The sequence below is a fragment of the Antechinus flavipes genome, chromosome 2 (genome assembly GCF_016432865.1).
Source record: "Antechinus flavipes isolate AdamAnt ecotype Samford, QLD, Australia chromosome 2, AdamAnt_v2, whole genome shotgun sequence".
NCBI classification, from domain to species: domain Eukaryota; kingdom Metazoa; phylum Chordata; class Mammalia; order Dasyuromorphia; family Dasyuridae; genus Antechinus; species Antechinus flavipes.
The window spans coordinates 523798812-523813748 of NC_067399.1; the positions used below are offsets into that span (position 1 = coordinate 523798812).

Below are 14937 nucleotides of genomic sequence, written 5' to 3' on the forward strand. Positions count from 1 at the left end.
AAATTTTGTCTTCTTTGTTCTAGGAGGTCAAGGGAATTAAAAAATTCACATGTCCAAATTATCCCAGAATGAAGATTAGGGGATTAAACTATATCTATAAAGCTAGAGTAGAGCTAAGATAACAAAATGTTCAAAAAAAAGAAAGAAAGAAACATTGTTTAGTTTAATAAGAATTATCAAGTAAAAATATTAATAAATCTAAATATATATTTTAAAGTATTAACATTGTCTTGCATTTTAAAAATCTAGCTATGAAATCTTAATTTTTATTTATTTTTTTATTTTTAGGCATTTGCAGACATGTTGAAAGTGAATAAAACATTGAAGAGCTTAAATTTGGAGTCCAATTTTATTACAGGAGCTGGTGTTCAAGCACTGATTGATGCCTTAAAAGAAAATGAAACCCTGGCTGAAATCAAGATTGATAACCAGGTTAATTAGATGCAATAATAATAGAATTTAATTATAGTCCAAAGCAATTCCTGCAGTGCTTTGGAGGTCAAGAAAAGGAATGGTCAGAGTCTGTAAGATCCATGGGAAAGGTTCTCTGGGTAGATAGTTGGCTTACTAAAATTTTCATTAAGCCTTTGTATAATTGGGATGTTGTCAAGGGCATAGATGTATTATAAATTTAAACTAAGCAGTTTAATACAGGATTTAAAAATAGTTGAATTGCTTTTGCTTTTAATGCAAATTTCTGTTTTTCCACGAACAATAAATAATAAAGGGTTTTTCAGTCGCCATAAGATACCATGCAGGTAGCAGCTCAGCTTTTCATTTTCATTCCACAGCAAATTAAGACTATTATTGCTCTCCTTTAGGCTGGGTCTATCCTATCACCTAATACATTCAAATATCCATAGTGTTCATTCAGGTCAGAGGTAAAGAAATAGGAATCTATGTGAGGGCATGCCAACCAGTCTGTTATGAAATTTTGTAGTTTGATAGTTTCTGTTTTTCCTGAATAAATAGATACAGAACAGTGTAGTACAGAATCCCCAAACTATGGCCTGCGGGCCAGATGCAGCAGCTGAGGACGTTTATCCCCCTCACCAGGGCTATGAAGTTTCTTTATTTAAAGGCCCACAAAACAAAGTTTTTGTTTTCACTATAGTCTGGCCCTCCAACAGTCTGAGGGACAGTGAACTGGCCCCCTATTTAAAAAGTTTGAGGACCCCTGGTAGTACATATTCCTTTCTTTTCAGTGTTCCCAAGAAGAGCACTGATTATAGAAGTCATGTGCAACCAAAAGCCTGTGGAATGACCTTAGGAAAGAGTGTAAGCATTTGACTCAACCCCTAATAATCCAAAAAAATTTTTGAATTTCTAATTAGAAAAATGAATTTAATCAATTTAACAAGTGTGTCTTTTTTGATCAAAGTTCGCAAAAAAAGACAGAGGAATGAACTATCATTTCTACTTCAACACTATGTGGAATAACTGTAATTACTATGCCAGAACTTAACTAGCCCTTGGAGAAGCTAATCAACTGACTTTTGAATGACCTAAATGGAAATAACCCTTAACAATTTAGAACCTTAGCTAGATTTCATAGCCATCAATTGCCCAGGCACATCCTCATTGAAGAGTACAGTGCCCTCTTTAGAAGGGGTTGATGGCCTTTTCTGCTCAATTGTAAAGCTAGATTGCACTTAGAAAGGATTTTTATTCATTTTTACGTCTGGAGGTAGAGTTGCTCAAGAACTTATGTGTATAGATTGTCAGATTTCACTAGTAGTATCAAGCCAGCAGCCCTGATGACTCACATATAATTTATCCTCTCTATAGAGCTTCAGTCAAATAATTATTGAAAATCAGTAATTTGTATTTTAGCCTTTATCATTTCTCATTTAGGTATTGTTAAACAGTTAAGCGATAAACATGGTTATAGCTGATTTCCTAAAAATAAGGAAAGATTTAAAAAAAAAAAAAAAAACATGAAAGGGAGAAAGCCTTAGAAAGCATGCCTGAGGCCATTTAGTAAATGGAAAATTTGTTCAGCATATCCCCACAGCCCACCACAGTGTAACAATTGGCATTCAGACCCTGAGTTATTAAGAAGAGTTTAAATTGTGTCCAGTACACTGTAAGATAAAAATATATTTTAAAACGCTCCCCATCCAAAAGGGGTGAAATAAAAAGTTTTAGCACTTTGAGGAATACCTCGGTTATCTTAAAAATTCACTATAGAAGGACACCATATTTTTCCCATAAATGAGGGTATTAATTGTATATGATTTTTGAAGGCTTGTTACTGTTCGAACAAAATAAATGCTGTTGCATACTCAGGAGAATTTGATCTCTGTCATTTCTTCAGAGGTAACAAATTCAGAGCATATAACCTAGAAAAGTCATCTTTTCACACAAAAATGAAAGATTTGTACTTCAGACATTTAGCACAAATTCAAAATTTAAACTACAGCTACTTCATATCTTTTTAAAAACAAAACTTTTCCATTTTTCTTATGTATTTTCAGATAAATTTGAAGAGAAAAATGTAAAAGAGCACACATTCATGTGTTCCTGACTATTTGAATTAGGCATGGCTTTCTGTAAGAAGTATTTTATTCAGGTTTGTTAATATTCTATTTGTAATTACATTCTAGAGGCAGCAATTGGGGACAGCTGTTGAATTGGAAATGGCCAGGATGCTGGAGGAAAACACGAAGATTCTTAAATTTGGATATCAGTTTACACAACAGGGACCACGAACCAGAGCAGCCAATGCTATAACAAAAAACAATGATTTAGGTAAGACATGTCTTAGGAAAAAAGTCTGTGATGTCCAATAATCTTGCTTGTATTTTAAAGTTTTTTAATGCATTAATGATGGTAGATATTTTAGAAAAAAATATTCTTCTTTAAAGGAAGAGCAATCTTTTCTCAAAAGGGGTGAAATTCTTTTAAAGTTTTATTAATTATCATTTTCAATTTTGGAGGTGTTTGAAGCAGGAAAATGAGAATTCCTTAAGTCAGGACACTATCAGAAGTGGGTCAAAAATATGTAACTCTGTCTTAACAGTAATCTTGCAAGCTAAAGGTAGAAGAGTTTGCCATTTTAATGTTCAAAAAAGAAAGAAATGGTAGCAACTCTTAGGTTGAATTAACTAAACATTCTGATAATTGTCTTAGCGCTATTTTACTAGCTCCTCTTTTGCCTCTTCCTCATGCCCTTTGCTTTCTGGATCATCCTAAGTAGAAGACAAAACAGTTATCACTTCTGCATGTTAGTGATTAGTTATATTTTTATATTATATCTGTATCTAAGAAACCTTATGTATAAATTTATGGCATTAAATGGTACATGTCCTCTTATGCCCACATTTAAATTAGAAAAGCTAATAGAGAATCCTCAGATATTCCCATTATTCTATGTTAACTGAAATTAAATTCATGTTTTGAGCAAATCAGGATGCAGGATCTGATTTAAAACTCTCCTTTTTCCCCTCCCTAGATACACTAGACCTAACTGCTGTCTTTTTTCCCCACCCTTGCCAAAAAAAAAAAAGCAAACAGAAAAAAAGCCCCATATCAGAATCTCCAAGCTCTAGGAATTTGCTTATTTATGCTTCAGAGACAGTAACTACTTTACTGTAAGGGACCTTTACTTTACTATCACATGTGGATATTTAACATTCCATTCATTGTTCTATAATGTGGGTAGAGATTATCAAAATGTAATCTCAGCTATAAACATAAATACCTGCAACTTAATCTTTTTTATTATTATAGTTTTTTTTTTTTAACAAGCTATATGCATAGATAATTTTTCAGCATTGACAGTTGCAAATCCTTTTGTTCCAACTTTTTCCCTCCTTTCCCTCACCCCTTCCCCCAGATGGCAGGTTGATCAATACATGTTAAATATGTCAAAGTATAAGTTAAATACAATATATGTATACATGTCCAAACATTTATTTTGCTGTATAAAAAGAGTCAGACTTTGAAATAATGTACAATTAGCCTGTGAGGGAAATCAAAAATGCAGGCGGACAAAAATAGAGAGATTGGGAATTCTATGTAGTGGTTCATAATCATCTCCCAGAGTTCTTTCGCTGGGTGTAGCTGGTTCAGTTCATTACTGCTCTGGTGGAACTGATTTGGTTCATCTCATTGCTGGAGATGGCCAGATCCATCAGAATTGATCATCATATAGTGGTGTTGTTGAAGTCTATAATGATCTCCTGGTCCTGCTCATTTCACTCAGCATCAGTTCATGTAAGTCTCTCCAGGCCTTTCTGAAATCATCCTGCTGGTCATTTCTTACAGAACAATAATATTCCATAACATTCATATACCACAATTTACCCAGCCATTCTCCAATTGATGGACATCCATTCAATTTCTAGTTTCTAGCCACTACAAAAAGGGTTGCCACAAACATTCTTCCTACAACTTAATCTTAAACCCCAGATTCATCCTGACCTTCCCAATCACTCACACACACACACTCTCTCTCTCTTTCTCTCTCTCTCTCTCTCTCTTTCTCTCTTTCTTTCTCTCTCTCTCTCTCTCTCTCTCTCTCTCTCTCTCTCTCTCTCTCTCTCTCTCTCTCTCTCTCTCTCTCTCTCTCTCTCTCTCTCTCTCTCTCTTTCATTCTCTTCTCTCTCTTCTGCCTTTCCATCTTAATTTTTCCTAAGTTTCTGGCTGCACATTTATAGCTTAGACATCTCAGCAAGTTAACTGTCTGAGATGAAGAAAATGATGGTAGAAGGTTGGAAGAACCAGTCAGTGGAAGGCCTTGAAGTCAGATCATAGAATTCTAGATGTTGAAATGGAAGGAAACTTCAGGGTCATCAAGATGAGGAAGCTATAACTTAGGGAGGTGAAGCGATTTTTTTAGTCACTCTGGTAAGATAACTGAGAGTCAGAATTTTGAACCAAGATTACTTTACTCCAAATTCAGCCCCTTTTTTACCATGCTGCCTGACTAGGGATCTTTTTTCAAGGCAGAGGTGAGTCATTCTGAAGTGGAAAAAGGGTGCATGACATGAAAAGAATGCTTATGCATTAAGATAATTCAAAGGAATAGTGGAGCTGACTAGAAGAGAATTAAAATAAACAGTGAGAACTTGGACCAAAAAAAGGGTCACAAAAGGAATAAGTAGGTCCAAGCAGGATGGTAGAGGAAAACCTTATAGAATTTGGTGATTTGATTAGAGATTGCCAAGAAAGGAGCAAGTGAGAGCCAACTCCATAGCAAGGTAGAAGAATTACAATTAGTTTTTTCTGCCTGATTCTGTCTTTTCCTCAGCATCAGTAAGATTTTACCTTCAGTTTTTAGTTCTGATTCCCATTCTCATACTCTCATTTTTCCCTTGAGATCACAAGATGGAGAAAGGGGTTTTGTACTTTAAACAAAAATTCTAAGAATTAAAAATAGCCACAAGTTAAACAGCTTATAATTTATCTGTTGTACAGAACTTTTTAGAAACTTTAATTTTTAATTGTCAAATGCGTTTTCTACTTGAGCTTCAAATCTGAAAAATGGGAGAATGTCTTTTTCAGTTACCTGATTTTGATTGTGTCTTTTTTTTCTCCCAGTTTCTTAGTCTGAAGTACTCAGAAATATTCCTGCATATTTTTTTCCATTTCTCCAGCCAAGAAGTTTCAGGGCTTCAGCAACAAGATTATGGAGTTCACCCAAATGGCTTCTGAGCTCTGGCTTTCATATCTCTGTCTTTATACTCACTTTTTGATCTACTTTCTTTGTCATCAGTTTCTCACATATTTTGCTTTGCTGCACTTCATTTCTGTCTTTCACCTTTACCTACTTACAGGTATCTTGGCCATATGTTTTAAAATACAGAGTTAGATTGGAATGCTCCTACCACTATACCCTGACCAATTCCTCAATTTTATTTCATTATAGAAATAGAACTCTAATGAGATAATTAACCTGTCATTTGCTTTTTTTTAGATATTTCTCTACTTCTCTAAGATCATATATAAAGTTATTTTTTATTTTGAGCATTCTAAAATTTTTTTATTTTTCTATAATAGCCCAATTATTTTACATATCTAATTTGTAGTATTCAGTAAAATTAAGAAATTAGAACCAGGAACAGAAATTAATTCTTTTTTCATTAAAAACAAAGAAGTCTTTATCATTCTACAGTAGTATTTATTTATTGAATCCTGATTGAATACAAGGAATTTTGGGAGGGGTCTTGTAATTTTTATTTTCCTAGTCGATAGTCTTATGATGCCTTTGGAAATGTTAGAATCATCTGATCTCATTCTTAAGCCCAACAATATAAGAAGGCATTACTCTATGTGACATTAAGTAGGAAACACAGAACTAAATATATTGGCTTTCTTTAATCCTCAGAAAAAAACCATTGAAGAGAAGCAATATGGCATAAGACAACCATTTATTCTCTTTACTTTCCTTATATGGGCAAGATAGGTCATACCTTGGATCTATCTATAAATAGTCTGTGCTTCCATTTGGAGGGAAGAGTGAAAAGTTAAGGACAAAAGACTAGTTCAACACAAGAATTTGCTCATTTAAGAATGAAAAGATAACCCTTAAAATACAAAACAATTTGATAAGTGAATCTTATAGCAAAGTGTTACTGACCTGGAGGTTATTAGAGCCTTTCTTTGCTTTTTACAGCAATATATAGAATTTTGCCTTAAATATCTATATAAACCCTTCATTTTACAGATGAAAAAAGTCTCAGAGAAGTTGAACAGCTGTTTCATTTCTGTTGTATCCATTCCTAGTGTCTTTCAGAGTGTTTTAGAGGCACTTCATAAATGCTTGCTGTTATTTTTTTTTTTTCCCAACCAAAATCATTCAGCCAGTTTAGTGATAATAACTCAACCCCAGGGTTCTTTATTAGTCAGACCTTTCTGACTCCAGCACCTGAACTGGTTTATAGCATCCAGTGGATAGAACAAAGATCATGGCAGCCAAAAGTGACCTTGAAATCTTAAAAAGTCCATAAACTAGAAAGAGACTTAAATTATTTTAGCTAGTTTGTAATTAATTTTAAACTAGTTCATTTTATATGAGAGACACACAGGCTGAAGAAAATAGGGAAAGCAATGACAAATTGTATCTAGAAAGATAAAATGTGCATCTTTGATATGTTCCTGTCTTAGATTAATTAAATTAATTCTGATTTGTAATCAAAAGAACATGTTACTACTCTTTAATCTTGTCTGCTGAAGTGTCATCTTTTACTTGATTGTTTTAAGATAGTTAAGCAAGCAAGATTTTTAAGATGGTTAGGAATTCTTTAAGTTTATGTTGCTTGTTTAACAAATATTCAGAATTCAAAACTTTGATAGTAAAAGCAAAGTGGGAAACAGACTTATATAGATTTATACATATTAGCTTAAAAATTATCAACTGATTTTATTTTTACATTACTAAAATTTCTTTAATGAACATATACACATTAGAGCAAATAAAATATAATAATGATATTTTTTGGATATTTTTCCCAATTCAGTGTGTAAATTAGAAAGGTAGGTTATACAGAACTTAGATTTTAGTACAAATAATTAGAATTGAAAAATATTTAAAACTAAATTGTAGCATAATGCTAATACTTAACAGTAACTTATTTTCAAAAAGGTTAACATTATGAAAATTATGAAAGAATTAATTTCTAAAATACATTCTTAAATTATTCTTACAGTTCGCAAGAGACGAGTTGAAGGAGATCACCAATAAATTTACCAGGATACCAACTTTGGAACACTTCAAAAGGTCACCAAGGCCTTCGTGTTGATTTCAGATTTAAAATTTGCCTAGGTAGAAGGGAAAAGACTGGAAACTTCATTCCTTTTTTTATATATACTGTATACATAATTTTTTCACCTTAGGAGATGTTAGCAGCATCAAATTCTGTAAAATCAATAATAATCTTTTTTATATTTTTGGAACCTGTTTTCTGCTTTTTGCTCAAATCAGTTTTAGTTTAGTTTAAACGTGCTTGCTTGTAAGGAATCATTGGATAAAGAGGAATCCAACTGAACTGTTACCCAAAGGAGAGAGAAAATTGGACAAGTCATTAAGTGGAAAGGTTAATTCTTTTTTTTTAGAATACTTTTTTTTTTACTGAAAAGGGACACTGCAGACATTTGCAGTTATTACAGTTGCCGTTACTTTTTTAGATACCTGGCACTTAAGCTTTCATATGATTAATCTTAAAATGTTTTCATTTTTAAAATGTGTGCCTGCAATAAGCTGGTACTCTCTTTCAAGAGAGAGAATGCCAGAACTTAGACGCACAATACTTAAAATGTATCCTTTTAAAAGCAAAACCTTCTAGGAGGGGGAAAAATATGTTTTTGATACATTCCAGAGTATATAAATAGCTCTCTGATCTGAAATGTCTTAAACAATACATGTTCAAATATATTTCAAACAAGCCTTTTCATGTTGCATAATTTCAAAAATACAGTTAAATCCAAGTTAATTGTAGTTTTCTTCCAGATAGAGTGCAGTGGACATATTTTCTGTAAAGACACTTCCCTCAGTGAATGAATGCTAGCTTCTTCTTTAAAAAACATATCCAACTTATTAACTTATTTTTGTTTATTCAGGACAACAAAGGAATTCCTTATTATTTAGTACCTCCAAATTGCAAATAGGACCTATTAATGTTTCCATGTCATCTAATGGTAAAATGTTAGTAAATTTGAAAGAGGCATTTTTGTGAATTATTTTAGAAATTGTATGGTATAATAGGAAATATCAGGCTAGCCATATATAACTGTACAAACAGTATTTACTCAACACTGTAATTTTGCCAGTCAGTAAGAAAAATTAATTTTCTCTTTGGTAATTGTATTTATTTTTCTCTTCCTACTTTGTATTCACACTGTGTAAAATTAACTCCACAAATGAAAACAAGTTTTCCAATTATTATAAAAGCAACCCAAAAGAACAAGCCACTTGGTTAGATTATCTGATTGATGAGAGACTCAAGAATCAAAATCCACACAAGAGAATTTGCTTTTGGTTCACTTATCTCTTGGCTGTCCTTGAAATGATAAAATAGCCAAATATATAGACAGAGAAATGAGTTTAGGTAAATCCCTAATTCATAATTGAGAGTAATGGCATTTTTAGGGAGAATTTCTAAAGGAAAATACTGAATTTTTACTCTTTTGTCTTTTTAAACTTTTTTGTTGAATTATATCATTTGCTTCTTGTATTGGTTCTGGACTACCTAATAAGCCAGAAATAATCCTTTTAATTTATGGACTAAGGCTTCTCTCATCATAATTTTGGTGTTTATCTTTGTCCAGGGTTTATAGAATCTAGAATAGTGGATAATAGTCAGTTTGTCTATTAGTTATTTATAGTCCTTTTAATTATTTTTTAGATTAGCCAGGCTATTCTTTAAATCACTAGTCATATTTTTTAATTGCACTATTTAAAAGACTGCACAATTCCAGCAAGATTGGAAGTCAGGCAAGGAATAGAATAATACTGCACTGAAAGATATTGATGGTTTATGCCTAATGCCATTTTAGCAAGCCTTCCTCGCTTATGTTCACATATTTTAATACAATACATATGTACGTATGTATGTGTAAACATATGTATGTCATTAAAGCAACTTCTGAATGTGTAGATTCTCTCTCCATACCCCACTTTGACTAAGGTTTAAAACATTTATAGGTAGATGGTATACATTGACCCTACCTGGATTTTTGTATCATATTTACAGAAATACCTTTTTTACATTTTCTATTTATTAAGAGTATTGCTGTATTGAACATTTTGTTAGTACCATTCCAGTGCCATACTGTAATTCAAAATTTAATTTGGAAAAAACTGTTTCTCTTGAATTCTCATCAGATTTAAAATGTGTATCTGTTTAAATGTAGACTATTTCCATAAAAGAATGAGTGACCAATTTTAAAGAAAGGAACTGCTTTCTTTGCTTGTTTTCTAAAGATCAGCATCCCTTTAGCAGTGATCCCATCATGCTCTGAAATTTACAATGGCTTAATTGACCAGATATTTTATTGCTACACCAAAGACATTTTTCTCTAAAACTAAGTTTTGTAGTTCAACCAAAAACTACGTCATCTTTTTTGTCTTTGGGTTAGTTTTTTAGAGCTTTTATTAAAGCCTTAAAAAAAATAATGAACAGATAACCTTTATCAACTTAAAGTAACTTTTCCATTATATTTGCCTATAATTAATAGTATATATTTTAAAACCCACCAATAGCAGCTAGTATGTGTATTAAAATGGATGTTGGTGCTATATAAATGTGTCCAAAGTTTGATTTAGCTGTTGTATAAAGTTATCTAAGAAAAAATTCATGTTTATTGAGTGCCTGTCATTTAAAAGACCAACTAACAAGAATTTTTGAGAAAAATTATCTTTCCATCATGAAAAGATTTGTAAATTCTTATAATCTAATTCAACCTGAAATTATACATTGTCTTATATAATAGGTACATTTCTGGAAAAGCTGCATGTAAATGTTTATTTTTGTAAATCAAATTATATTTTCCCATGGGTTTAATACTTGAATTTTGGTCATGTGTTCCAACAAGAAAAAGGGTGGATTGGAGGGGCTACATATTTTTTAAAAGTTCACCTAAATGTAAAAAAAAAAAGATTTTCTGATAATAATGCCATAATCTTATATAAATTTTATTTCTGCTATTTTACTGTATAAACTGCAGGGTGAAACAATTCAAAGAACTCCAGAAAACTTTTCATTTTGGGCTTTGGCTATTTTGAGATCTGCCTTATCTTTTGAAGTGAAAATAACATCATTTTAAAGTAGGTACAAATGGCATCTTTTCCTTTGGGTTTTATAGCCTTATCTATTCCTTTTAGATTCAGAACTATCAGGATTTTGCTTTGAAACTTAAAATTAGAAAGGTGTATTTTTTGATCCTTTCTAGTGCCCCTTTTTTGAGTCCTCCGTCAACGTTAATTCCCAACACAGGGGCAGCCACAATAGGAGAGAACAGTGAAATGTCAGAAACAACTCTTGTTACTTCTCTAGTGTTTATTTTGAGTGCTAAAGTTTAAAAATTCACCTTAACTTTGTTTCCTCCAGCATCTATCAAGTAGATTCAAATCACTAATTTGTTTCTTCTGATTTGTCAGAACAATCAGAGCTCTGTTAACAGACCCCTAATGAGAAAGTTAAAGGAATCTTACGGATTTTTTTTTAATATAGTATTTAAAAAAAAAAAAAAACCCTTTTTTTTACTGTGAATAATTTCATTATCTTAGATTTTGTATGCTGGAGATTTAGAGTTACATTCTAATCCAAAACTTTCCTATGCTAGAAATGATCTCCTGTGTTTGTTAAATTAAATAATGTAAAACCTTTCTAATTCAGTGAAAATTAGAAAACTTGGGGGCTTATAATAAAACTTTCTATGAAATCTCATTCATTTGGATTTCACTTAATGGGGACTTGTGGCAATATAGGTGACACAGCTTAGTCCTCATTGAAGAAAAGTTTTGACAAACATTTGATAAATCTGAGGAAGATTGGAAAGGGAAAGATTTAATCTAAAAACACTAATGATATTCAAATATGATGACATATTACTTTTAAGACATTAACCTAATATTGCACTTCTCTAGCATTAGATCATCCTATATATTACCCTAGTTACTGAATATTTGAAGCTGACTCCCCAAAAATCTTATTTCTTTAAAAACTTCTTGTTCAGACCTTCCATCTTTAATCCTAATAGGATTTTACAAAATCAAAAAAACCCTACTCTCCAAGTGGGAAGGAGGAGGCCGCAATACACCACTTAGCAGAAACTTCTTTTATAAACATTCCTAAAATGTAGTCTGTTTTCTTCTTGAAGACTCCCAGTAACTGAGGAGCTATTTCTGAGACAACATGCCATGTATGTATATATTTTTAATAACAGCTTTTAATTTTTTCAAAATACATAGTTTTCACTATTCACCCTTGCAAAACCTTGTGTTCCAAATTTTTCTTCTACCCTCCCTCTGTCCCCCCCCTTCCCCTAGACAGCAGGTAATCCAGTATAGGTTAAACTTGTATGGTTCTAAAGTATTTCCACATTTATCATCATACTGTGTTTTTTGGAGAGCTCTAATTGTTAGAACATTTTGCCTTATGCCAAATATGCATTTCTACCTCTTTATGCCTAGTTTTGTGCTCTGGGACTAATCAGAGGAAATCCAGTCTCTTTGATCGGAGCAGTTCTTAGGGGACAGAAGGCCTGTCTTCTCTGAGCTGTAGTAGAAAGAGTACTGGTTTTCTAGCCAGCAGACCTGGATTCATATCACGGCTCTGCTCCCCCTTGGGATGTCACGGAATAACTTCCATGACCTCAGTTTCCTCTTCTGTAAAACATAGATGGTCTTACAGTCCTAAATCTGAGCCTTCTCTTCTTCAGGCTAAATTCACATGGTTTCCGGTCCCCTGATCTTCCTTGGTAACCTTGCTCTCTTTAGCTTGTCAGTGCCCGTAGTATTTGTAGGGGTTCTCACCACTATAAAGTGAAGTAAACCACTGCCCATCTCCCCACTGCTTAACACTGTACTTGAATACAGTTAATACAGCCTAAAACTGCATTGGGTTATTTGGCTGCCATATTGAGACCTTGGTCTTCAAAGGAATTACAATTGCATTTAAGCAAATTTTTTTTAAGCCAAGTTTGGTCATAACATTTATCTTTGTCATTCTTAGTAAACCTCACCTGTTTTCTAGCCTGCCAAGAACTTTGTGAATCCTTACGTGTATATATTCTATAGCTATAATCAGGTCATTGATTAAAATCTTAAACTCTATGTACTTTTCAATCAGTCTGATGTGATGTTTCCTAAATGGCCCTGAATTTCCTTCTCATGGAGAACTATCAACCTCTGTAAGGACATGCCAACAGGATGGTGTATATAAAAGCTTATATTGTAGCTGCTTGTTCAGTACATATGACCAGCAACTTTTATGAGCTTTAAAATTCACTTCAACTTTTAATGTGAAAAGAAAAATAATTCTTAATTCATTGACTTCACTCTGAGATGTAGACTTAGAATTTGGAATATAAAGGAGTCCATCTGGGCTTATCAGTAATAATTTTTTTTAAGCCCTGCTTATGCTTTTGCCATCTGCAATAATTCATATATAGGAAGGACATACTTATGTATGGATTTTTTTAAACACTTGGGTCTGTCACATTAAAAGGCAAATGGGTACAAATAAAGAGTTTCAAGTCCAAAATGAAAATTATTCTACTTCTAAAAAGAAGAGTGGGAATGGGCTTCACAATATTGAAACTTGAGTATAAATTGGGAATCTGAGATCAGTTAAATTTGAGGAAACATGTAATAAGTACTGCAAGTATTTGGAACAATTGTATTAATATGTTTTTTAAAGGAATTCAATAAAGTTTGTAAAATGTTTCTTTGGGTTCTGGATTCTTTAAAAAGCAATCTCATTCTTTTTGCACATTAAGAATTGCTGTACTACATGTACAAAAAATATTTGTGAAGACCTCGTTAGCCAGAGTCGGGATAAGCAAAAGTCCTTGGGCTTTGTTCTTTGTCGAAGGGAGAGGAGAGGTGCAGACACGCCAATCTCCTCTTTTTTCTCCCGCCCAGTCACATTTGCTTCCTACTCCACCCTCTACTCCCGCCTCCAAATTTCTCTCTCCGCCAACAGATGGCGCCTGCACAGAGCAGTGGGCGGGGCCACTCTCTCCAAGCATGTGCCAATAGAGTGTCCAACTGGTAACTAGCTTACCGCCGGGACCTCAGTGCGACAGCTCAGTCTGAGCCATTACAATAGTCACAGCGGCTTTCAGAGCAAAACAATTAGAAACTGAGGGAATGTCCATCAATTGGAAAATGGCCCCAAAACTGTGGCGTGTGTTTGTGATAGAATCTTATTCTATGGGAAATGGGGAGCAGAATGCTCTCAGTAAAAAACAAAACAAAACTCTGGGAAGTCCTCCAGACAAGCAGAGGGAAACGCACCATACACAAGGTAAGAGCGGGGTTCTGGGATGGCCAAGGGTGAATGACTGCTGTTCCCAGTGTAGCGCCCGAGAAACTGGCCAGGCAGAGGTTAGGGTAGAGAGGATTTAGTAATTATCTGAAAGGGAGAGATTTACTGGCACCAAATGGATCCATGGTTTGGTCCCAGGGCTGAATGACACTCGTCTCCAAGAATCCAGCAAACGATGCGAATTCTCAATGACCTATATACACATGGCTCTGAGGCAGGGGCACAGTCTGGGGGCTGAGAGCGGGAAAGGGACTCTGACAGGGTGGGGCGAGCCATCGGAGAGGGGGTGACACAATGGGGGGAGGCATCTGATACCTTGGGAGGGGAGCGGTATTCTGATGTTCTAAAACAAGATCTTTTATCCTTATCAAATATTCTGACAAAGAAGGAGGGGTGATTTTGCAGGACAATTATAAACTGAGGCAGAACACTTAGAGAAACTGAGTCAGGGCTGGGTCAGGGCAATACATGAGAACTGTGGCATAACACCATGATTACTCTGAAGGACTTTTGATGAAAAATCCTGTCCATCCCCAGAGAAGGAACTGATTGTGTTTGAGTACAGTTTGAAGCATTCTTTTTGTCTTTGTTTTTAACTTAATTTTTCTTGAGCATTCTTATTTTCATTAGGGTGGGAGATGTTTTCTTTCACAACTTGTCTTTTATGGAAATGTTTTGTAGAACTTCACACGTGGTTTCTTAGTTGTGGGAGGGATTAAGAGAGAACCTAGAACTCAAAAATCTTAAAAGCATGTTAAATTTTTTGTTTTGAAAGTAACTGGAGAAAATATTACACAAAAAATTCCCAGAACTATTAAAAAAAAATGGTGTATCCCTGAGTTATTTCATCATATTACACTTTAATCAACTGTTTGACCTTCACAAGAACTAGATTTGATTTGATTATCATATGGGAAGACACAAGGCTTGAATTTTTAAAAAT

The 14937-nt window shown here is 33.7% G+C and overlaps 1 protein-coding gene across 1 annotated transcript in view; it reads left to right on the forward strand.

The window, feature by feature from the left end:
- The window catches only part of TMOD3 (tropomodulin 3), an 82027-nt gene extending 68637 nt beyond the window's left edge, over positions 1–13390 (forward strand). The window contains exons 8-10 of the mRNA XM_051980662.1: positions 289–432; positions 2607–2751; positions 7653–13390. Of these exons, the coding sequence (XP_051836622.1) occupies positions 289–432; positions 2607–2751; positions 7653–7687 (324 nt within the window). The 3' untranslated portion in view covers positions 7688–13390. The remainder of the gene's footprint in view (positions 1–288; positions 433–2606; positions 2752–7652) is intronic.
- Positions 13391–14937: the final 1547 nt, after the last annotated feature.